This window comes from Monocercomonoides exilis, assembly GCF_001643675.1.
Source record: "Monocercomonoides exilis strain PA203 chromosome Unknown scaffold54-601524, whole genome shotgun sequence".
Classification (NCBI taxonomy): Eukaryota; Preaxostyla; order Oxymonadida; family Polymastigidae; genus Monocercomonoides; species Monocercomonoides exilis.
Genome location: NW_027150599.1, coordinates 502,026 through 526,003, shown reverse-complemented (window position 1 = coordinate 526,003; position 23,978 = coordinate 502,026). Strand labels below are relative to the sequence as shown.

General features: G+C 33.8%; 5 protein-coding genes across 5 annotated transcripts; 2 read left to right on the top strand and 3 right to left on the bottom strand.

Annotated features, from left to right (window-relative positions):
* Window positions 1-117: 117 nt before the first annotated feature.
* MONOS_4902 (uncharacterized protein) lies at window positions 118-6,888 on the top strand (the record flags this gene model as incomplete). Its single annotated transcript, XM_067875010.1, has 1 exon — window positions 118-6,888. Exon 1 carries the CDS (start codon window positions 142-144, stop codon window positions 6,886-6,888), a length of 6,747 nt encoding a protein of 2,248 aa, XP_067720408.1. The 5' UTR covers window positions 118-141.
* Window positions 6,889-11,630: 4,742 nt separating this feature from the next.
* On the bottom strand, window positions 11,631-14,222 carry MONOS_4903 (uncharacterized protein). Its single transcript, XM_067875011.1, has 2 exons — window positions 13,241-14,222; window positions 11,631-13,164 (listed from the first exon to the last, which is right to left on the bottom strand). The coding sequence occupies exons 1-2, from the start codon at window positions 14,087-14,089 to the stop codon at window positions 12,040-12,042; spliced, it is 1,974 nt and encodes a 657-aa protein (XP_067720407.1). The 5' UTR covers window positions 14,090-14,222; the 3' UTR covers window positions 11,631-12,039.
* Window positions 14,223-14,481: 259 nt separating this feature from the next.
* Window positions 14,482-16,310, bottom strand: MONOS_4904 (uncharacterized protein). The gene is made up of 2 exons (XM_067875012.1): window positions 16,139-16,310; window positions 14,482-16,072 (listed from the first exon to the last, which is right to left on the bottom strand). The coding sequence occupies exons 1-2, from the start codon at window positions 16,188-16,190 to the stop codon at window positions 14,652-14,654; spliced, it is 1,473 nt and encodes a 490-aa protein (XP_067720406.1). The 5' UTR covers window positions 16,191-16,310; the 3' UTR covers window positions 14,482-14,651.
* A 286-nt stretch (window positions 16,311-16,596) lies between these two features.
* Window positions 16,597-17,723, bottom strand: MONOS_4905 (uncharacterized protein). Its single transcript, XM_067875013.1, has 5 exons — window positions 17,627-17,723; window positions 17,539-17,569; window positions 17,355-17,475; window positions 17,154-17,291; window positions 16,597-17,082 (listed from the first exon to the last, which is right to left on the bottom strand). The coding sequence occupies exons 1-5, from the start codon at window positions 17,657-17,659 to the stop codon at window positions 16,881-16,883; spliced, it is 525 nt and encodes a 174-aa protein (XP_067720405.1). The 5' UTR covers window positions 17,660-17,723; the 3' UTR covers window positions 16,597-16,880.
* Window positions 17,724-17,917: 194 nt separating this feature from the next.
* MONOS_4906 (putative Sec23/Sec24 trunk domain) lies at window positions 17,918-23,838 on the top strand (the record flags this gene model as incomplete). The annotated part of the gene is made up of 7 exons (XM_067875014.1): window positions 17,918-18,136; window positions 18,181-18,316; window positions 18,387-19,441; window positions 19,748-19,868; window positions 20,175-20,285; window positions 20,678-23,441; window positions 23,679-23,838. The coding sequence occupies 7 exons, from the start codon at window positions 17,918-17,920 to the stop codon at window positions 23,836-23,838; spliced, it is 4,566 nt and encodes a 1,521-aa protein (XP_067720404.1).
* Between the last annotated feature and the right edge of the window lie 140 nt (window positions 23,839-23,978).

Sequence of the window (23,978 nt, the reverse complement as noted above, 5' to 3'; positions counted from 1 at the left end):
GCTGTTTCATCCTCAGACTATTTCCTATTGTCTGGAAAGAGCAAAAGTGAAGAGATTTCTAACTGTGCCTTCAGGAACATGTCTGTGAAATCTGACAAGAACAGTGATAACCAGATATCCCATTTATGCTTGTTGAGTTCAATGAGGAATTGCCTCATTTATTCGTGTATGAATGCCTTTGAAGGAGGGATCTCGAGTGGTTCGCTTTCTTCAGAGAAATTTGTCTGTAAAAACACAACTACTCTTTTTGGGAAAAGGGAAAAGAATGCTCTTCAGAAAAAGGAGCGAATGGATACAACAGAAAGCCAATCCTTTTCGTTGTGTGAATGGGAAGATTGCACAGCCGAACAAGGAGGTGCTCTTTATGTGCATGATAATTCAAATGCCATTCTGAAAGTTGAAAATTCTTCCTTTTTGAGATGCGATGCTTCGTCCACATTTGGGGGAGGAATATATGCTTCGAATATCACTGAATGCCTTGTTCAACATACAACATTCGTTCAATGTTCTGCAGCGGTAACCGCAGATCGCGGAGGAGGGGGAATGATGATAGAGTATGTGTATGTCCAGTCAATGGTTGATGATTGTTCTTTTCAAAATTGTTCTTCGGGTAATGACGGAGGAGCAATATGTATTCGTCAAACAAATACTCAAAGGCAGAAAAAATGCGTTTTTAATTCATTATTTTCATCCTGCAAGGCAAATCATTCAACTTCATCATCTGGGGGAGCAATTGAACATTGGAATCCTGCGGATAAAGTTATAATTTCAAATTGTCTATTCCGCAATTGCATTTCAATGTGTGGGGGAGGTGCTGTTAGCCAACAAATTAATACAAACAATAATGGAATATTATTTTTCTATTGCTTTTTCCACAATAACACATGTGCGAAAGGAGGGCATGATATTGCTCTAGATGGCTCAACAGAAAATAACATAGACTCAAGTTGCTATTCAACAAGGCAAACAGGAAACAGAGTTAGTATAAGTTTCAATTCCGTCATTGATAAAAGTGAATGGCTTCGGAACGATTTTGGAAGAATCAGATTTGTCTCATCAACTGCAACAGAACCCAATGCTATTGATACATATGCATGCGGGATCAATGAAAGCCATCCTTGCTGCACCATCAGCCACTGCCTCACTCAGCTGATTCCAGAATTTGTTACCGATATAGAGATACTCACAGGTTCGATTTCAGAGACAAAAAGTGTGGACTGCAACACCAATTCTTTCACAATATATGGACAAAATGATTTGAGTTCTGCAATACAAACAGAATTAGAGGCATCTGGTTTGTCTCTTTTTTCAGTCTCCATAGGCACATTGACTGCCAGAGACTTTGTTCTTGTGTATGACTGTGCATATGAAAATAATCGTGGTTCAAGACTGTTTGAGATCACAGGAACAGGAGAAATATATACTAGCAGATTGAACATATCTTCTGGAAGTGGGCAAACTTCAGAAACAGCTTTTTCAACAGAACTGATAAACATTCAGAATGGGATGTTTCAGATGGAACATGTGAACTGGGAAAAAACAATCTCTACAACTTCATTGTTTTCGCTTTCTTCGACAAATGAAACTTCATTGACACTTTCAGAATCTACTTTTAATGAAATAGAAAGAACAACAAGCGGAGCAGCAGTGATGTCATTTTCCAATGGCAAGGCAAACATTGATCTGAATTCTTGTTCATTTTTGGGATGTGGAAGCACAAATTCAGAAAATGGAGGATCAATGATGCTGTGTGTTGGGAATGAAAACGAAGTGAAAGTCAAAGGCGGATCATTTGATGGGTGCTTCTGCTCAACATCCAATGGTCTTGGAGGAGGAATCCTTCTTCAGTTATTGAATGAAAATCCAGATTTCCTGATCTCCTCTTCATTCGGAACAAACGCAGCCAAATGGGGGAATGATATCTTCGTCATTTCACCAGATTTGGAAATGACTGCAAAATCAAAAAACATCGCATGTGTGACAGATTCATTGGATTCTTTTGACAAAGTTCGAGGATATGACAATGGAAACAACAGTGTGGCCATTCCACTATGCATATATCTCCTTCCCACTCCAGAAGAAATATTTGTGAGCAATTCTGAGGAAACTGATCACTCACATTGTGGAATTGTCCAATTCCCTTGCTTGACAATGAAACATTCCCTCACAAGGCAAACAATAGAAAAAAAAGTTGTTGTTTGTGAAATGATAATGATGAATGATGAATTGGCATTTGGTGAACAGAAACATGAAATTCGAGGAAATGATGATCAAAGTGGATGGACAGTTTCTAATTCCTCCACAGGAACAAATGCGGCAATGGTGACAGTTGGGGTTGAAACAGTCTTGTCAAAACTTATATATTCTCTTCCTCCTTCTCTTTCATCACATTCAACTTTTATTTCTTCATCTTCACAACTGACTATGTCTCATTGTTCTCTTTCTCTTCAAGATTCAATATCAGAAATGGCATTTCTATTCTTATCTGTCGAATCTGGCACCTTGTCCGTTGATTCATTCTCAGCTTCATCAATCACTTTGAGTGGAAATCCGTTGATCTCTTTGTGTGGATGCATCATAAATTCAGTGTTGATGAACACTCTATGGTTGAACATGACGAATTGCAATTTTAAAAAAATTGAAAGAACATCTGGAAGTGGAAGCTGTGTGAGCATTGACAACAGCAAAGATGAAAATTCAAATGGTGAAATAAATATTGAAGAATGCGATTTTGAGGAATGCTCTGTGATGGCTGATGGAAGCAGAGGAGGAGCTATCAATGCTCAGTTGAAAGGGAACATTCAAATGAATGTTATTTCATGCACATTCACAGGATGCACAGCACCAGCTGAAGAAGAGAAGATTGGGTCTGGGGGAGGGATGGCACTGAAATTGATTGATGGTGATTCTTCTTTTGTGATATCATCTCCTGTTTTCGATACAGACAAACCAAATACTGCGAAATATGGAAATGATCTTTTTGTTGAGTCATCCAACTTGACAAAGAGTATCACAAACACCTCACTTCCATTTGTATCTGAGCATCTGGTAGATATTTCATTGAATTCTTTAATGGGTTTCGATGGAAATGATTTAACGAATGCCATTCCATTGATCTATTTCTGGCGAGTAATTGGCTCAGAGTTATTTATTGGAGAGGATGGAAAAGATGTTTGCACTTGTGGATTCTCAGATTATCCTTGTTTGTCAATTGATTATTCTTTGGCCAGAATTCCAGGAGGAAATGAAAGGAATATAAACATCAATGGGAAAGGAATTCTCAAAAAATGTGTTGATCTTGGTGGAATTTCAGTGAAATCGGATGATGAAGAAATGTGCTTTTTGGAATGTCTCTCATCACTTGAAGGATCAGAAGGAGTTGCAATGAAGATTTCTGGGATCACGCATTTCGAACTGATTAGCTTTGTGATGTCATCTTCATTCGCAAGTGGAGTCAATTATTTGATGCTTGTTGACTCAAGTGAAGGACTATTGACTGTGAAGGACTGTTCATTCACAAAAAATGAAGAAAGTGGAGAAGAAATAATTAATTTTGGTGTGATCAAAGCAGATGGAGGCACAGTTCAATTGGAGTTTGTGACAATGCAATCACTCAGCTTTTCAAAAGATGTAATTTCTGTGTTGTCAACAACAACATTGAATGTGAAAAACCTGACAATGAAGAATGTTGAGCTGGAAGGAGCAAGCGGATTGAGCATTTCAAAGAGCTCAGGGAGAGAGACAAATGAAGAGGAACAAGATGTTTTTATTGAGTGGAGTTTATTCGAAGAAGTCACCCAGAACACAACCAATGATATTCCCATCATTCGAAATGTGAATGATGAGCCATTAAAAATGGTGATTCGAAACACAACGATGAAGAAATGCGGTGGAACGAGGTGTGGAAAGGGAGGAGGGATGTTTTGTGTGTTGAATGAGGGAGGAAGCTTTGAGTGCTCATTTTGCACGATTTCTGAGTGCTTCTGCTCCACCACAGGAAGAGGCGGGTGGCTGTTTCTGGAGTGCACTTCAACAGCTGAGCAGCCTCTGAATTTTATTCTGTCAAATATCACGTTCAGAGACAACTCTGCATTGAGAGGAAGAGATGTGTATGTGAGATGCCACTCGATTGACACACAAATAGTTGATGAGCAATTCCTTTTGGATCTCAGATTGCCATTTGTGAAGGATCTGGCTATATGGGGCTGCACAACCGACTCGTTTGTGGGGGAAGAAGATCTTTTATTGAGAGTTGTGAAATACCAGAGCGAGACGATATTTGTGTCATCAGTTGCAGATAGTCACACAGACAGCAAGAAATGTGGAGAGTTCAGTATGCCTTGTCAATCGCTGAATGTTGGAGTTCAACACATTATTCCATCTCTGTATTCACAGCTGTTGATCTCAAAGGAGACGGTTATTGTTGGAGAAAGCAGTGCTTTGAATGTGACCATACGCTCATTGCGATCTCCCTCAGCTGCTTTGGTGCATCTGAACTCAACAATTACAGGTGATTCTGGAAATCTGATTACAACCTCAGAGAAAGTTCGGATTGAAAGTGTGAAATTCAATTTTGGGCAGTTATTTTCATATTCAGGCAGTTCAATTATTCATGAAACGAGCGGACAACTTTCCCTTTCATCAGTTTATTTTTCTCCGGTTGGGGAATCAGAAAACATTGAATCTGTTGTTCTCAATTCAATATTGTTGAACATCGAAAATGGAATTTTTCATATTGACAACTGCACTATATCGATGCTTTTATTCAAGAAGTCTTCGTTTCTGCTAAATGGAGATGAGATAAATATTACGAATGTGAAATTGGAAAATATTGATTCAATAACAGATATATTTGTGATTAGAAAATGTGGAAGTGTTGTATTTAATGGGGTATCTGCAGATGGAGTGAAATTGTCTGAAGGTTGTATCACTTCTATAAACGAAAAAACTTCGGGAACAATCACTCTTGTTGATTCATCATTCAATAACTGTTCAAGGAACTCAGAAGGAGCTTCTATTTTCTTTGCTTCATCATCATCCGCTCAGACAGTTCTTTCCAATTGTTCGTGTTCCAACTGTGTTTCTCGCTCTGATAAAGGAAGCATCATGGAACTTGACAATATGACTGATGTTTCGATGCACATGTGTGAGCTTGAAGGAGTCCTTGCCAAAGAAAGTGAAAGAGAAAGAAATAAAGATTTGAAAGAAATATGCGAATGGAGTGGATCTCTTGTGGATATGGTGAAGATTTCTGTGATAATGAAATATGTTACAATATTGAATTCTTCACAAGGTGGATTATCATTATCCGCCGGTAATGTGACGATTGAGAAAGGTGAATTTATGAACAACAATCCTTTCATAGAAAAATATCCTTCTCTTCGAAGAAATATCATTTGCTCAGATTCTGCTTCACTGACCATTTTGAGTTTGAAGGGAGGGGATGGATTGAAAGATAATTCTTCTCTTTGGATTTTGAATGAAGGATGTGATTTGAGAGGGATAGCAGGAGAAAGGTCATCTCCATTTTTCATTCCCAAATTGGAAGAAGTTTCTGCGAATGAAAATGGAAGCAACATTTTTATCAAATTCAAGGGATCTCTTTTTATTCCATGTGACTTGTCATTCAGATTGATATTCAAAACAGGAGATGTGGAGTTGGTTGAGACATATCACTTTGAGGAAGACAGTTTTGTATCAGAAACAGAAGTGATTGGAAGAATTCCATCAGAAAATATATCAAATGTTGCAGATGAAACAGAGGTATCAGTGATGATTCTGTTTGGTGGATCCAACAAGCCATCATCAACAAATTCATTCGTTCTGAAGAACAAAAGTGAGACTGAACCAAAAGAAGATGAAAGAATCTCAAAAGAAAAAGATAAAATTGAATGGAGCTTATTTGCCTTCATTGGGTGCATTATTGTTCTGGTGATTTTTGTTGCTTTGTTTGTTGCGATTATTGTGCTTCTGCGAAAGAAATTGAAGGAAACTGAAAAGAAAGTTGAAAGAGAGAGATTTGAAAACGAGCAGATAATGGAGAAGATTGAGAGGAGAAGAAGGGAAAACAATGGAGGGAGCTTTGAGATGAGTGAAATGCCATCCACACTGCTGGAAGGGATGACAAGTCAGATTCCACTTCTCATTGACAACGATGAAGAAGATCTTCCAGAGCCTCCTTCAATGACCGATGACGTTCTGAATGAAAATGATCTTCCAGATTTGGAATCTCCATTGCCATTTTCTGTGGAAGCTTCTGCTTCTGGAGCTTCACAATCGCATTCATTCAATGTGATATCAGCAAAGAAGCCATTTCGAGAGAAGGAGAAAAATAACATCAAAACATTGCACTCAGTGATTCATTCAGTACAAGGTAATTTCACATTAGGAACAAGAGCGATGGATGTTGTTGATGGGAAGGAGGTGGTTTTGGCGGTGGCAGAGCTGTTTGAACATTTGATTTCAGTTGGAGACGAAAGGGTGGAAATGATTGCGAGACAGTTGTGCCCATATTCGATCTTTGTTGAGGAAGGAAATAATGAAGTATTTGTTTTGACAGAGGAATTGGAGGATGAAAAGGAGAAGGGAGAAATGAAACGATGGAAAGCTCCTGAAGCTGGAGTTGGAGATGAGGGAATTGAAAAAGCAGTTGTTTTCACACTTGGACTGATTCTTCATGAAACGACAACAGGAGAGGTGCCTTTAAGCGAGTGCATCGCTGAAGAAGCTCAAGATATGATAAGGGATGGAGTGCGACCGCTGACAGAAGGAATCGAAGGGGAAGAATTGGTTGAGGCGATGGAAAAGATGTGGGCAGACGAGCCAAACGAAAGACCCACCTTGGCGGAAGTGATTGACTTGCTGAAAGATCCGGAGGAAGAATCCTAATGCTTATTTGCTTAACTTTCTTGTTTCTTTGTTATGTGCTTGTGGAATTGGAAAGTATATCAGAAATGTTCGATAATATAAATGTTGCAAGCTCTGTATGAATTGTGTTGAATCTTGCCCAACTGAACTTTCTGATCGCAAAGGTTATTAATTCTTAAACTTCTTCATATTTGTGTTTCTGTGTGATTTATTTCACAATTGTTTCATGAATTAATGTTTTTGTTTTGAATCTTCTACATCTCTTGAACAGACTCACTAAATGTATTTTGTTTGATTGTTATAATCTTTTTCTGAATATCAAATTTTTTTTTGTGTATATGTTCATTAGGTTGAAAATTTGCATCTTAACTCGTTTTTCTTTTTGTGAATCTATTGCATAAATGAATATTCGATGAATTCGCTAAAATTCTATTCGAAAATTCTCGCGTGAAGTGTTTGTAGGCTGTTTCTTTTTTATTTAAATGTTTTTTCCATCTTTTTTAAATTTTTCTTTTTGTCTTTTATAAATTTTTTGAGCAGGCAAAAATGAAACATTATTAAAGGCTTTGTATTCTTTGTGTCCATTTAAATTAGCACCTGAAGAGATAGGGGGGTGGTAAAAATATTGTTAACATCAGTAAGTGCCAGTCAGTCATCTTATTTGCTTTGTTTCAATCTTTCTTTGTGAATATCATAAATTTCAATTTTGGTTCAGATATTTGGCATCTGATAACTTTACGTAGTCGTTGAAATGTTCACAAAATTTTTAACATTAATAAAACGTGGTTAATCACAACTTTAAGTAATATTCAGATATTCGTTTTTTTTTTTTTCGGATTTTTTGTGATAGAATGATTTAACATCAAAAAATAAAACATGCTATGGGTGAATTTTCCATTTTAAGAATCCTTTTTTTTCAATGAAAAAAGTCAAATTTTCGAAAATATTATGGTTATGATCAAACTAATTTCAAAAATTTAAATAAAAATAAACTTTTTTAAAGTATTTTTAAAATAAATTTATATAATTCTGAGCTTTCTTTTTTTATTATAATAAAGAATGAAAGAAAAGTTTGTAATTTATTCAAATATTTAATATTTTTTTTTCATTTCATCAAACACAATCATTAAAACACACGTTTTTTTATGTGTGAAAAAGTGATTTTTGAGATTAAGACCCTAACCCTATAAATAAAAATGTGAACAAAAATTAAATGCAAACCTTAAAACTTAATATTTCGATTCGAAGGAAAACCCTAAAGCAGAATGAAATCCGAGAAGTTCATTTTCACTACATTTTATTCCTTAAAAAAAAAAAAAAAAAACTTCAAACATCTTTTATTCACTTCATTTGAATGGAAAGATTTTTTCCAACAAATCAATTTGTATTAAACGAAGAAATTTCATAAAATCGTTCGGTTTTCAAATTTAAATTTTTGTAATTAGTTTGATCATAACCATAATATTTTCGAAAATTTGACTTTTTTCATTGAAAAAAAAGGATTCTTAAAATGGAAAATTCACCCCTAGCATGTTTTATTTTTTGATGTTAAATCATTCTATCACAAAAAATCCGAAAAAAAAAAAAACGAATATCTGAATGTTTCTTAAAGTTGTGACTTGCCTAAATCGTTATTAAATGGAATATATAAAACACGTTTAGAATCGAATTTTTGGTTTTTAATCTCAAATTTTTTTGTAAAAAAAAACCTAGAATAAAGTTAAATATTGTGGGAGAGATCAATTTTTGAAAAATTGAAAAAACAGATATTTCGCATTTAGGTTATGTATTTAATAACGCATTTAATAAAATGATAGATATGGGTGATTATTTTTGAAATCATATTTTTTCTTTCTGAAATTTCGATTCGAAAATTTCATTAAAATATCAACAAAAGAACACTGAAAAATGAAAAAACTTATCAAAGAAATCTTCATCTTTATTTGAGAAAAAACACTAATTATAAACACTGTCGTCATAAATTGTGCATTTGAAAACACTTTTTTTACCAAAAATCAACAACTTTTTTAAAATAAACACACAGAAAAAAGTTATGTTTTCAAAAATAATCACACATATGTTTATTAAATTAAAATTAAAAACTAGATTTAACTTTTATGACTTCTGAATAATGAGTTTTTTAAATTTTTATTTATCAAAATAAAAAATATTTTGGGTGTTTTTAATTAAAAATAAGTTGAAAAATATTTGTAATATTCTTTAATTTTCGAACCTATTGGTTTTTTATTTATCATTTAATATACAACATAAAAAAAAATATAGGTTAAATACTTATTCTCATTGACTACGTTAAGTTATCATTTGCCAGATATTTTTTAGTACCCAGTTTTGAAAAAGTTCATTTCTTCTTGCTAATATCGCTTCAAAGAGAAGCTTGCATTTGATGAGAATTCTTTAACAAGAAAAAACAAATTATTATCAAGTTTCACAATAATATTTTCAAAAAATTTGTTTTTCTTCTTTTAAAAAAAATAAAATATAACATAATTAAAAAAAAAATAAAAAAAATAAAAAAAAAATTGAATTTAATGATCAATGAATTATTATTGCTTCCATGAGATTTTGATTTTGAGTGTTTTCATTTTTTTGTTTCTGTCAAGCTTTTCTTTTTAATATTTTTGGTTATTCAAAAACTTTGAGATTTCTTTTTTTTCAAATATTTTGAAACCACTATTTTTTTCTCAACATATTATTTAAAGAATTACTGAGTTGAATATAACAAATTAGTCATTTTAAAGAAAAATAATGTGTTGTGGATTAACTTTTCGTGATCAAATAATACAAATTCAATGAGCTCATTTCATTCAATACATGTGAGGTCAACAAACGTTGTGTTGGTATATCAACGATATATGCATTCATATGGGTGTTTATTTTTTATATCAAAATTTTCCGTACAAAACTTTCGGTTCGATGGATTCTTTAGAATATTAACAAAAGAACTTTGAAAAATGGAAAGGCTCTATATAGATTTCTTTATCTTTATGTTAACAAAAACATTTGTTTTGAATCAGTTGTGATGATTTAACAATTGGGTGATTATTTTTGAAATCATAACTTTTTTCGGGGTGTGCATTATTATGAAAGTTTTATGAATTCGAAAATAAATTTTTTGTTGAAATGTTTTAATCATTTCATTGAATCAAAAGACATTGTTTGATGGGAAAGAAAGACAAAGATGATTTTTGTTGCAGTTATTTCTTTTCGATGTTCATTGACAAAAATTCGAAACAAAAATTTTAATCTGATAATTTTATTCGAAAAAATATGATTTCAAAATTAACCACCTATATATATAAATCCAACATATTTTGTTATATGTGTCAGTTTTATCAAGAAATAAGAAAAACAAATTCTTAATGCTTCGCACAAAAAAAAGCTTGAAAGTTCGAATTTTCTTTCATATAAAAAAATTGAAAAAAATAGTGAAAAGAAAAACACATATAACTAATCCATTTGACGAACAACTTTTCTTTTTTTTAATTTTTTGCATTATTTTTTTTATTTAATTGTTTCGTTTTCATGATCATCTCCATTCACTTCAAATTTTCTCTTTATTTTTTTCATTTCAACAAAAGACTTTAACTCATAATCTTCTTTATGTTCTATTTTTTTTTCATTTCTTCTTAAGATTCCTTTTCAACATCATCCTTTTTATCTTTTCAATCTTTTTTATCTCACTAAATTACGAAAAAATCACTCCAATCACTCAAAAGTTTCTCATTAGTAATCAGTTTTCCATAGAAGTCGAATCAATTTGTTTATATGGAAGGAAGATATTCAGATGTTTCTGGCAGCTTCATGAAAATCTGTAAAGATTCGTAATGAAAAACTCCACTTGTTACTCACCACTTCATTGATTTTTTTCGATGGAAGGGATTAACCACACCTATCCACACCATTGGAAATGGGCTTTTTGTTCATATGAAATAATCCTTTTTTTCAGGGTTTGCGTAAATACTGATAATGTTTTCAAACACATTGTTAGTGGGAATCTTTATAAACTGTTTAAAAATCTAGATCCCGTCAAAAAATGGTTCCATATAAATAATTGACACAAATTATTTTGATCAGAATTCGAAAGAAAGAATGAAATCAAAAAGATGCTCCATTTGAAAAAGAGCACATTTTGTGCAAAACCAAACAATGAACACTTTGAATGGGCTGATAATAACATTTGCTATCATCTTCTTTTTTGAGACTTTTCAAAAAAAAATTACACCAAAAATTATTTAAAACGATAAAATTTGCATTCAAAAAAATAAAATTTGCATATAAAATAATAATTTTGCAAAAAAAATGAGAACTTTTGCGTTCAAAATGGAAATTTTGCAAACAAAATAAATAATTTTTTCAAACGAAATAAAAAATTTTGCATTCGTATTAATAATTGTTGTAAGCCTTACAAAAATTTATTCACACTCTCACGAAATTTTGTGAAAATCAGTTTTCCACTTTTGAATCGGAAATAACTTTGTGTTGTCATTATTTTTTCGTACGAAAGAAAAATTTTCGAAATTTTTTAATTTTTCATGAAAATCTTTAGAATTTCAAATTATTTTTATTTCCCGTGAAAACATAAGATATTTTCATTTCGAATGCAAAAAATTTTATTTCGCCAGAAATTTTTTCATTTCGAACGCAAAAATTATAAATTTGAATGAAAAATTATTAATTTGAATAAAAAAATTTCCAATTCGTTTGCAAAAATTCTCATTTTGAATAATTTTTGGTGTATCTCTTTTAAATTGAAATTGACAAACATATTCTATTGATTGGGAAAAACATAGCAAATTGTCACAATTACACATCACAAATTCACAAAAAAATGAATTGAGTTTAAAAAAAATGATGGTGCTTTTTGAAAGAGAAAAACTTAAAACAAAAAGAAAAATAAAAAATTATTTAACCATATTTCTCTTCCAGTAGAAATACAAATATATATATGTAAATTATAAGCAAAAAGTTTCAAAACCCAATGAAAAGACACATCTTTGTTAAAAGTGCACTTAAAAATAATAAATCATTTCAAAAAGAATAAATAAAATAAAATTAAATAAAAAATAAAATAAAATAAAAAATAAAATAAAATAAAAAAATAAAATAAAGTGAAATAATAATAATAATAATAATAATCAGAATATACTAATTTCAAACATCTTTCGAAACTTCATCTTTTCCTGTAAAGTCAAAAACTGTAATCTCATTGCGTGCCACTTGCCTGAACGGAGCACTGCCCGTCCCTGTCCCAGGGCTGATGTAAATAAACGGCAACTGATTCAGTCGTGATGACCCTTTGCTCAATGAAGTCAATGAAGACGAAGAAGAAGAAGAAGATGATGATAACGTGCAAGTGTTCATTTCTTTGTTTTCTGTGCTTTGATTCCAATTCTGCGTTTTGACTTCCTCCTCCAGCAACCCCTTCTCCTCTCCCTCACAAGCTTCCTTCAACCCATTCTTTTCTCTTTCCTCTCCTTCTCCTTTTTCTTCTTCTTCTCCTCCTTCCACCCCCTTCTTCCCCATCATCCTCATACTCTTCGCCTTGTCCTTCACCAGCTCGTACATCCCATACACCCCGTGGAACAGCATCTTCGCAAAAGGCATCACAATCAGAATCTGCCCGCCGTGCGTGTGCCCGCTCAGAATCACATCCAGCTCCATCTTGCGGACTGTGTCGTTCAGCGTTCTCCGGTGTGGGCGGTGGTGCAGCATGATGCGCAGGGTGTTGGATGGGTGCATGGAGAGATGGGGGGAGGAGGAGGGAGAAGAAGAGGAAGAGGAAGAAGAAGACAATGAATCAGACGCATTCACAGAAGCAATTTCATTGCCACCAGCTTCAACATCGTCATCTTTCCGTGAAAGAGCGAAATGGAAAGGCGAATTTACAGTCGGCGGCTCAGTCAGCTTCTGGTGCAACAGCAAGTATTTGTTGACTGTCTCCCGAAAAGCAGCAGAACAGCAGTCATCTACACCGATAATGTCGACATATTCGATGGGCTTCTCTTTGGAAGAAGAAAGAGAAGAAGAAGAAGAAGGTGTTGATGAATTTAATAAAGAAGAAGAAGAAGAATTAGAATCAGAAGTGACTTCTGATGAGGAATCAGACGATTGCACTGATCGCACTGAATGTGCTGACTGTGCTGAATGAAAGGTGTTAGCGTTTGCCGCTGGTGAAACAGGCACAAACACTTCTTCGTCGTTGAGGACGGTGATGTTGGGGTAATTCTTCAAGGTGCGCAAGAAGCCTTGCTGACCACTGACATATTCGTGATTTCCCTAAAATTTAAAAAAAAAAAAAAAAAACATATAAATTTCTTTTTTAAATAAATAAATAAATAAAAAATATACAAACCAAAACAAGGAAAATTCCGAATCTTGCCTTCAAGTCGTGAAGTGGTTCAAGATCATGATTTCTTTTGTGATGAGGGATGCTTTTGTAGGAAATATTACAACAGCAACCTGAAGAATTTGAATGAAGTGAATTTTTATTGGAATTTGCGGATGCATCAGTAGATGAAGAATTAAAGTTCCCCATTTCACAAGCCCTATCATCAGAGCTTTTACCGAGTGAAGTTGACGGATCAAACACCACTGATGAATCAGCAAGATCTCCAGTAATAAAAACGAAATCTGCACAAAGCTTATTGACTTTGTTTACAACATTTCGAAGGAATCTTTTTGAGCGAGATCCAATATGAACATCGCTCAGTTGAATTATTCGAAGTGATTGAGATAAAGGTGAGCAAATTTGGAATTTTTTGATATTTACAGTCAATCCGTTAACAAGTCCAATAGCAGCGAAAATAGCTGTTAGTCCAACAACAGCCACAGCGAATATCCATTGGTTGTGTATGATGTAGAAAATATGTAAACAATATGAAATAATCACAACAATTTCGCAAATCATGCATAAAACAATGCCTATAAGGAGACAATTTAATATAATATTTCCAGATGATACAAGGCACCATAGCAGATAGTTCTTATTGCGATTCCGATACATTCGAGAAATAGCAGATAATACAACAGGGATTATTGAAATTACAAAGAAAACTAAAAAACGAGCAGGAATCTCCACTATCCAACCCCACCAAACCCAGGTTAATATGCGTGCTGTAGGGTACATTAATAGAATCGCGATGATGATGATAGATGAAATCTTCATGAAGTGTTCCGAAAATGACTTAAAACATCCGCTCATTGAATTTTTCGATGTAAATCAGCCTCAAAATAAATATTTCAAAAACAAGAGGCTTCAAAATTTACACCAAAATCAATCACAATGAATAGAGCTATCGCGAAATAGCTCAATTAATAATGATTATCTTGATCCTGGGATATATAATTTTTATCTTTCGGAATGTTACCATAATTACATTTTCTCAATCTCCGAAAAATGATTTTTTTTGAGGGCAAAGAAACAACAAATATGTTCATTAAATTTGCAAAAACTAATTCCAAAAAAATTTTTTTCAATACTTGATTCTTATTTTTTTTTCATTTGAAACAAAAAACATTGAACAGAATAACTTTAGCATTTTTTTTGAACTTATTTTGAGGAGAAATATAAGAAATTTAAAGATCAAAGATATAAGCTAGTTGCTTGATTTGACATTATTAAAAATGACAAAAAATGACACGTTTTTTTTTTTATAAATTTAAATGAAATATATGCATGATTTGCTCCATGCTCAAAGTAATTTCTTCAAACTTTTGCGAAAAAGAATATCTTTATCATTATTTTTTCTTTTGGAACGAATTCTTCATCCTTCAAAATCCAACAATAACAACATCACTTCATTTGCAAGTTCAGCTATTCTTTCGTTAGAATGATGAATAAACTGTATCACAAACTGAAGAATATCTTCTTCTTCTAAAAATTCTTTAAAACACAAAAGAAGATTCTTTTTCGAAAGAACAAATTTTGGTAAAATTGATTTTTTCTCTTCGCTTTGTTTTATAATTTTAATATCTTCACTATCAACTTGTGCCTTTTTTTCTTCCTTTTCCTTCTTCTCTTTTTCCACTACGAAATTCTCTGTTGAGCATTCGCTTGTTTCTTTTGATTTGTTATCCTTCATTTCTTTCTCCTCTTCAAAACTATTTTTTCCTGATTCTTCATCATTTTCATTGTCATCAGGATCCTCTTCAAATTTGATTGATGACTCAGCCAACAACATTTTCTTCATCAAAAACAGAAGCTGCTTTATGAAGTCAATTGTATTTCCATCGTCAACAGTAAACATATCCTCGTTTTTGTTTTCCTCTTCTTTTTCCTTTCCATCAATTGCTTTCCTTTGGCACTGAACACTCGCTGTCAAATGCCTTCTTCTGTTGATGCAGCAGTCCCACATAAAAATCTCTTGAAGAGTCTCCCGAAACAAAGGCGATGCGAACAAAGCACAGAAAAGTCTTGGCTTCCCATTGAAGCAAAGAGAAACAAATATCTCTGCCGCATAAATCTGAGTGGCGCGGTATTCGCACTCTTCACACAGAAGCAAATATCGCAGCCTCATTTCACTTGAAATTTCCTTTGATGAGAAAGGCTGTAATGACTCAGACACATCAGAATCAAGTTCTGTTGATGAACCACTGCCTGCAACTGAAGGAAATACATCGTTCCTCAGTTTGAATCCAAAGGCATTCAACTCGATGCTCGCTTTCACCAATAATTCGTCAAGGCGCTCAATGATAACAAGAAGCATTGAGAGTAACGATTTCTGAGGCTTTTCTACACCACTCGCGCTTACAGAAGTTGTATTCTCTTTATTCATCTCCTCCAGCTTTTCTTCAATAACACGCTGAACAACAGACTCATTTTGAAACAACAGAAAGCGGAATGAACAGATGCAGCACTTAACAATAACAAACAGCTCAGAATTCGAAAAGAAAAAATCTGCCCCTTCATCTTGTTCAGTCAAATTCTTCATCAAATCTGAACTCACTTTCGGGGATTGATTGTATGTTGAGGCTTCGTTGCACAGAATGCTTGTAACTTCGGAAATAATGCTCCTCAAGTTTTGCTTAACAAGAGATTCCACCTCATTTACCAGCTTCAATCCTTTGCACTTCAATAATAATGACAAACAAAGAAGGACATGAGATCTGACCAGCAACGAAGGGTCAAAAAGAAGAGATTTTAGAAATGTAACACCACCCATGTTTTGGAACATTTCTGCAATTTCTGTTAATGAAATTGAATGAACAAAATATAAATTAAATACGAAACAAATTACAAAAAGAATCAAACTTTCATTTGTTAATAGTCGATAAAGCGAAGGCAGCCATAAAGCAGGATTCATTTGCTTTTCTTTTGCTATTTGTGAATTTCCATTAGAAATAAAAATATTTATCAGCGAATCAACAATCGATTTGTTCAGATCATCAAGAGAAGTTACATTTGAGATTATACAGGCTATTTGAACGCTTTTAAAATTATTTTCACTTGCAGATAAAATATTATTTAACGTCGAAATAACGCGTGCATCACGAAAAATCCATTCATAATGATTCTGGCCAACACGAACAAATGACGACACTCCAGATATTGAAAACGCATGTAAAACATATAATATAATTTTGCTTTCGGATTCTTTTGAATCTTTTAGATTCAAGTTTAATATTTCAAACAAAGTGTTAACATCACATTTTTTTTTATCTTCCTTTGATAAAGACAAATACACGTAAAAGGAATTTTCTAGATAAGACTTCAATTTTATGAAATCACATTTATCATCGTTCATTTCAATTTCACTGCAATAATTCGCAAGAAATGTGGATTGTTAAATAAAAAACATAAAAATTTAAGGGAAAGAAAGTTTGGCAAAAATCAAAAATTTTACTCTTCACAAAATTTAGTACTAATCGAATGAAATATAAAAATAATCACACAGAAGGCTTCAATGATGATTCCTTATTATTCAAACAGAACGCAACAGCATTACCAAAAAAATGGATCTTTCTTTTTGAAGGTAAATACAACGACAATGACCTCATACACGGACTTCAGTCATGTGAATCAAAGTAGGATAAGCAACTTTCAGCGAAGCAATTTCTCCATCAGGCATTGAACGAGGATGCTCAAACACGGTAACCGATGAAAGCCCGCTTGATATAAAGCATGGATTTGGTGCTGTGGGCATTGAGCAATCGCAGACAAACTTCTCCTGTCCGCTATAGTTCCACTGATGAGTTCTGATAAATGAATTCAAGCAATACAAAAGCCAGTTTCACAATAATAATACTTAAAAAAAGAAATAAAATACGAATGGCAGCGCTTGACGCAAGGCATGCAAATATGTGCAAGTCCGCACGTATCACAAGAAAAGCAAGGTTGAACCTGTGTACATCTCGACTTCCCGATGCACTCACCAGGCATCAGTTGGCATCCTTCATACGATAATCTCGAAATATCGAATTATACGCAAAAGATGGCTCATTCAAAAAGATACAAATAAAAATCATACGAGCAATGACAAAACCCAATTTTGTCCGCAATGGGCACTGTTTTATGAGTAGAATGGCATTTTTCACAGCATTTGGAACAAATTGGGCGATTTTCATCGTATCCACAAGTCTCACATGTGTCTGTTGCACAAAATCACATAAACAATAGAATACATTATTTTATTAGTAAAATTCGATCCATACAAAAAGATTGCTTAAAATTCCTTCTATATGTCTATTTTTTGGTAAAAAATGAATAAATTGAAAATCGTAACAAATTGAAATTCATTACATTTTCCATGGCTGTGCATTCACATTTTTCCATTTGTTATCGATTGTGGTTTTGACAAATCAACCTTGAACAGAAAAAAACAAAAAAATATAATTTTTATGTATGATCACATATGAAATGATTTTTTGATTGAAGAATAAATGGATAAAAATTTCTATCAGTTTTTCAAAATGGTTTGCGATAAAAGAATTGCATTTTCAACTATTTTATCTCAAAATCACTTCAGCTTCCAGGTGGAAGTATTCCATCATAAATTTTTTCAATTAAAAGATATTAATTTTTAATGAACTGATGAATTCAATTAACTCTGAATATCCACCGTATACTTCTATCCTTTTAAGAACATTAAGTGGAAGCGATTTTATTAAGCTCTTTCCAAATGCAATTTGCAGAAAGGAATATGTTCGGCCAACCACTTTTTCGTTTCCTGTTAATCAGGATATTCTCGATAAATTCCCAATGCAATTCGGTGCAATTATTAGTCCTTTTGCTGATGAAAATAATTTTTATGTTTGCCGAATTAAATTATTTTAATTGCTTTCAATATTTCTCAGAATCCTCCTCTTGTTGATTTTGCACCTAACTTACCGATACGATGCTGTAATTGCCAAGCTTATATAAATCCGTATGCTATTTTTTTGGATGGCGGGAAAAGATGGCTTTGCCCGATTTGTAGTATTTACAATAAAGGTCTCAACTTGTTTTAATGCTGGAAAAGGCAACTGTCTTGAAAATTTAATATTGTAATTGATTATATCAGTGCCTCCGAATTATTGCAATAAAATAAACCCTGAAAGCAAGTTGCTTTATGATCATCATTTGCATCCTGAGCTTACACATGCATCATTTGACATTATTTGCCCAGAAGTTCCTTCTTCAACTGACGGACATCCACAGTCATTATTAAGCGATGGCAACGATAAATTCAATAAATTGTCAAATGATTCTTCTCAAGTTAATTCACACGTTCATCCTTCTTCTTTCCCTTCAAATTCTTCTTTGCCTTCAATCTCATCTGCCAAAACTGACAAAAGGATAAATGTGTGCATTGTTTTGGATGTCACAGCCAGCTCCCTTCAGATGGGAATTCCGCAGATCGCCACGGCCTGCGTTGGCGACTGCGTGAAGAAGATGCAGGGCAGCAATTATGACAGCATCGTTGTCATTGCCTTTGATGAAAACAATGTTCATTTCTTCGAAAGACAACGTTACAAGCAGAAGCTATTGAATGATTCTTGTTCAACTTCTTTTCCTTCTGTTATCTTGTCAAACTCTTCTCGCTCTTTCAAAAGGGGAAAAAATTCATCTTCTGAACCATCAGATCAATCTGACGATGTTAATTTTTCTGACAAAAAACAAAAACAGTTTGGATTTCGAATAAACACTGTGTGCGACGTGAGCGAAGGTTCGATTCCTGCTCCATCCAACAATTTTCTTCTATCATTCGCAGAAGATAAAGAAGCTATTGATTCGCTTTTTGATGATGTTTTGCCTTCTTTCATTGAAAAATCGCTATTTTTCATTGAAAAACAAAAACTGAGCGAAGAAGACTTTCCGGCAGCTGATTCAGAAAAACCCAATTTTTGCACAGAAAATGCTGGGGGAGCACTTTTGACTCAAATAAATTCTTCACATTTGAACTTGTCAAATTCACAAGGAAAAACAAACAGAACAAATGAAAAAATGACAGAAAATTCAAATGTTCTGTCAAAATTGAAAAAAGGAAGGAAAAATGAAATGTTATCCAAAACAGAAGCAATGGAAAAGGGCGTTTCGGCTGCTGGCTTTGCATTTGAGGCAGCTGTGGAATTGATGGTATTTCCTTTTCTTTCTATTTTTTATTATTTTATTTATTTATTTTATGAAATTTTCAAAAAAAAAAATAATTCCTTTTTTGAAATTTTAAAATTTTTATTTTAAACTCACATTAATATTTTTTATATCATTTATTTTCTTTCATTCTCATTCTCATTCTCTTTCTCTTCCACTTCCACTTCCGCTTCCACTTCCTCTTTCTTTCTCTCTTCCTCTCTCTCTCTCTCTCTCTCTCTCTTTTTTTTTTTTTTTTTTTTTTTTTTTTTTTTTTTTTTTTTTTTTTTTTTTTTTCTCATTCATATTCAGAGCAACAAAGCAGGGTGTGTTCTTTCCTTCCTCTCCACTCGCCCAGGTGTTGGAAGAGGTGCTCTTTCTCTCTCTTTCCATTCAGACGCTGTTGGAACTGACAAACAGCCTTCTTTGCTAGGTTGGTTTTATTTTGTTGTGTTTATTATTATTATTATTTCTTTTTTTCTTTTTCTTTCTTTTTTTCTTTTTCTTTTATTTTTTTCTTTTCCTTTCTTTTCTTTCTTTCTTCTTCTTTTTTCATTTTCATTTTTCTTTTTTTAATTCTTTTTCATTGTTTTTTCTTCTTTTTTTTTCTCATTCATTCATTCATTCATTTGCTTATTCTTTCTTTCTTTCTTTCTCCTTCTTCTCCTTCTCCTTCTTCTCCTTCTCCTTCTTCTCCTTCTCCTTCTCTCCTTTTCTTTCTCCTTCTCCTATTCAACAGCCTCATCCAACCCCTTCTATCAAGAACTTGCCTGGAAATGCATCCAATCTCACATTCAGTTCAACATCTTCGCTTTTCCTCTCTCTCATTTCATTGACCTCGCTTCGTTATGTATGAAAAGATTATATTTAGTTTTTTTAAATAGCTTTTTATTTATTTATTTATTTATTTATTTATTTATTTATTCATTTATTTATTCATTTATTCCATTTATTTTTTCCTTTTTTATTGATATATGCCATCAACTTCTTCATCGTCATCGTCATCATCATCATCCTTATTATTATTATTATTATTATTATGATCCCCAAATATAAAACCAACTCCTTCTTCATACACATCCATGTATCAATATCAACATATCTCCACTGCTTTATATCTTTGTATCTTTATATACATAAATAAACATACGTCAATAATATAAATCAATAAATAAACATTCATTAAATTAATAAAATATAAATAAACATACATAAATATATCCATATATCCCATTCGAACAGCTCCATTGTGTGAATTCACGGGTGGCTGTCTCAAAAGCTTCCCTCTTTTTGCCCTTTCTTCTCCTCTCTCTTGCACTCAACGTCTTTATTCTGACATTGAACAGATTCTTTCTCCTTCATCATCATCATCTTCTTCTTCATTTAATTCTTCCTCTTCTCCTTCTTCTCCTTTATCATCACCTCTGTCTTCTTTATCTTCTTCTTCTGCCTCTTTTCCTTCTTCCTGTTCTCCTTCCTCCTCCTCTTCTTTTTCTTCCACTTCATCATCATCATCATCATCTTCTTCTTCTTCAAATCTTTCATCTGCACCTTCGATACAAACTGGATCCAACAACATATCACATTTATCTTCCTCTTCTTCTCCCTCTTCTCCCTCTTCTCCCTCCTCCTCCTCCTCTTCTCCCTCTTCTTCCTCTTACTCTTCCTCTTCTTCTTCCTCTTCTTCTTCCTCCTCTTCTCCCTCTTCTCCCTCCTCCTCCTCCTCTTCTTCCTCTTCTTCCTCTTCTTCCTCTTCTTCCTCTTCTTCCTCCTCTTCTCCCTCCTCTTCCCCCTCTTCCTCCTTCCATTCTCTCTCTCTCCACATTTATTCCCCCTCTGGCCTCTCTTCCTCCATCTCCTCTGGCAATTGCCTCATAAACACCCAAAACGACTGTTTTCTCTGCCATTCCGATGAAAATTGCTCGTTTGGAGTGAAATTTCAGGCAGATTACTCGAAATTGCAGCCAGTGCCGAAGGAAATAACAGTGCAGGTGGTGGTGGAGTATGTGGATATGGATGCGAATGTGAATGGGGAAGGAAGGAGAAGGGGAGAAGGGAGAGGAAGAGGAAGAGGGAGGAAGGTTTGGTACGTAGGGAAGGGCGAAGGAGAAGGAGAAGAAGAAGAAGAAAATGAAAGAAATGGAGAAATATCTGAAAGTTCTTTTACTCAACCTTCTTCTTCTTCTTCCTCTTCCCCTTCTTCCTCTCCTCATCCCATCCGACTCATCCGCATTCACACCTTCCGCCTGCCTATTGTCCACTCCCTGCTTTCCATGTTCTCTTCCTTCGATTCTGAAGCAGCCATCGCTTTTGACGCCAAAAACATTGCTTATCAAATGAAATACCACTCAACTGAAGAAATAACAAGGAATTTCCTGAACAACTCCGCTCGCGCGCTGGTCAACTGGCGCAGAGTGATGGAGGCTGAGAAAGGTGCCATGGAAGCGAGCCGGGCACAGGTTCCAGACGCGCTGAAGACGTATTTCTTGTACCAATTAGCGCTGTTAAAATCGCTTCCTTTGAGAGAAGCTGCCGGAAACTTGCATCCAATTGATTTAATGAGTGATCGCAATAATTCCGCATTTCAGTCAAATCTGTCAATTTTCGGGAAATTTAAACAAACATGTCAAAATATATGGAATAATTCTGGGTTGTCTACGGCCGTTTCGAAATTCCCCTTTTCGGCTTCTATTCTGAATGATTCAAAAGAAAATGAAGAAAATCTCAAAGTGACTGCAGAAAGATTTAATTCGGTTTTTCCGTTCAATTTGACGCCATTTCCAGTCACTCACAAGCTTTCCTATGCTCTCAGCTCTTTTTATTCAGAAAATGATTCTTCTTCTTCTTTCTCTTCTTCTTCTTCTTCCTCTTCAACCCCTCAAATTCCATCTTTCTCTCTCACTTTTGACTCTAAAATTGCTTCTCGCAGTTTCCTCTTGTCTTCTTCTGTTCCGCAATGTTTGTGCTTTCTTTTCCCTTTTCTGTGTCGAGTGGACAATTTGATAGAAATGATGGAGGAGATGGAGGAGAAGAAGAGAAGGTCTGAGAGAAATAATAGAGAAGTTATTGAAGAAGATAGAGAAGAAGAAAAAGAAGATAGAGAAGAAGGAGAAAGAGAAAAAAATGAAGAAAAGAATAAAGAATTAATTTCATCATCATCATCACAATCTTCTTCCTCTTCTTCTTCTTCTTCTTCCTCTCTTCCTCCTCTTTCCTTCATTCCCCAGCAACTCCATTTATGCAGCAGCTCAATCAAAGACGGAGAAATCTATTTGTTTTTCACTCCTTTTTTCGCTCTGCTTTATTTCACTCACACAAATGATGAATATTCTTCTTCTTCTCTTTCTCCTTCTTCCTCTTCATCTCCTTCTTCTTTTAATTCTTCTTCTTCTTCCTCTTCTTCTTCTTTTAATTCTTCTTCTCCTTCTCCTTCTATATCATCATCATCTTCTTCTTCTTCTTCTTCATTTAATTCATCATCATCATCTTCTCCTCCTCCTCCTTCTTCTTCCCCCTCTTCTTCTTCTATTTCCTCCTCCTCCTCTTCCTCCTCCTCCTCATCATCATCATATTCTTCTTCTTCATATTCTTCTTCTTCTTCACTCATATCTTCACTAACTGATTCCACTTCAGACGTTTTTCATTCTCTTCGTCGTTTTTCCATTCTCAACTCACAAAATCCACAAAAACAATCAAAAATTGAAGAAAAAAAGAGAATATTGTTAAATTCTTCTTCTTCTTCTTCTTCTTCTTCTTCTTCTTCTTCTTCTTCTTCTTCCCCCTCTTCTTCTTCCCCCTCTTCTTCTTCTTCTTCTTCTCTTTCTTCTTCTTCTTCTCTTCCTTCACTCACATTTCTCCCCTCAAAAGTCATAAATTCCTTAATTTCTTCTCCTCTTCTGAAGAAAAGCGCAGAAGAAGACGCTTTTTCGAAGTATTTTTTTTCTTCAGAGAAAAGTCCATTGGCAAAAGCAGTCAAACAGCTGGTGAGGTTGCTGGCTCTGAAATAGTGTGAAGAATATGAAATAAAATAAAAAATAAAAAATAAATTAAATAAAATTTTTATTTCTTTTATTTTTATTTGTATTTTTGAAATTTTATTTTTATTTTTTATTTTCTTAATTATGTATTTGAAATTTTTATTTTTTATATTTCATATTTTTCTGTTTTTCTTTCTCTTTCTCTTTCTCTCTCCTTTCTCTCTCTCTCTCTCTCTCCTTCTTCTTCTCTTTCTTTCCTCATTCAGCTCCTGCTCCCCAGTTCCAGAAATATACTGCATCAGCTGGGAGGAAGACGAAGATTGTTCTCTTCTGCAGCATCTTCTCATTGAAGACAAATGGCCTTCACAATGGAGTTATTCTGAATATGTCTCTGAAATTATAAAATGTGCAGAAAAAATGGGGTGAAAAATAAATTATGATAAATAATAATAACAATAATAGTAATGAAAATAAATAAAAATATTAAAGATAAATTTGTTTATTTATTAATAAACTGAATAATTGAATGTAAGATTAATTTGTCGGTGGTTCTCAATAAGATTCTT

Bases quoted from the DNA above. Each gene is read 5' to 3' on its own strand.
- MONOS_4903 (XM_067875011.1), bottom strand. From the start codon at position 14,089: ATGAGCGGATGTTTTAAGTCATTTTCGGAACACTTCATGAAGATTTCA. The intron at 13,165-13,240 runs GTTTGTATATTT...TTTAAATTTTAG, and splicing joins TCGGAATTTTCCTTGTTTTG to GGAAATCACGAATATGTCAG.
- MONOS_4904 (XM_067875012.1), bottom strand. From the start codon at position 16,190: ATGAATCCTGCTTTATGGCTGCCTTCGCTTTATCGACTATTAACAAAT. The intron at 16,073-16,138 runs GTTTGATTCTTT...TTTCATTAACAG, and splicing joins TCGACTATTAACAAATGAAA to AAATTGCAGAAATGTTCCAA.
- MONOS_4905 (XM_067875013.1), bottom strand. From the start codon at position 17,659: ATGGAAAAATGTGAATGCACAGCCATGGAAAAT. The intron at 17,570-17,626 runs GTAATGAATTTC...ACCAAAAAATAG, and splicing joins AATGCACAGCCATGGAAAAT to ACATATAGAAGGAATTTTAA. The intron at 17,476-17,538 runs GTATGGATCGAA...TTTGTGCAACAG, and splicing joins GAATTTTAAGCAATCTTTTT to ACACATGTGAGACTTGTGGA.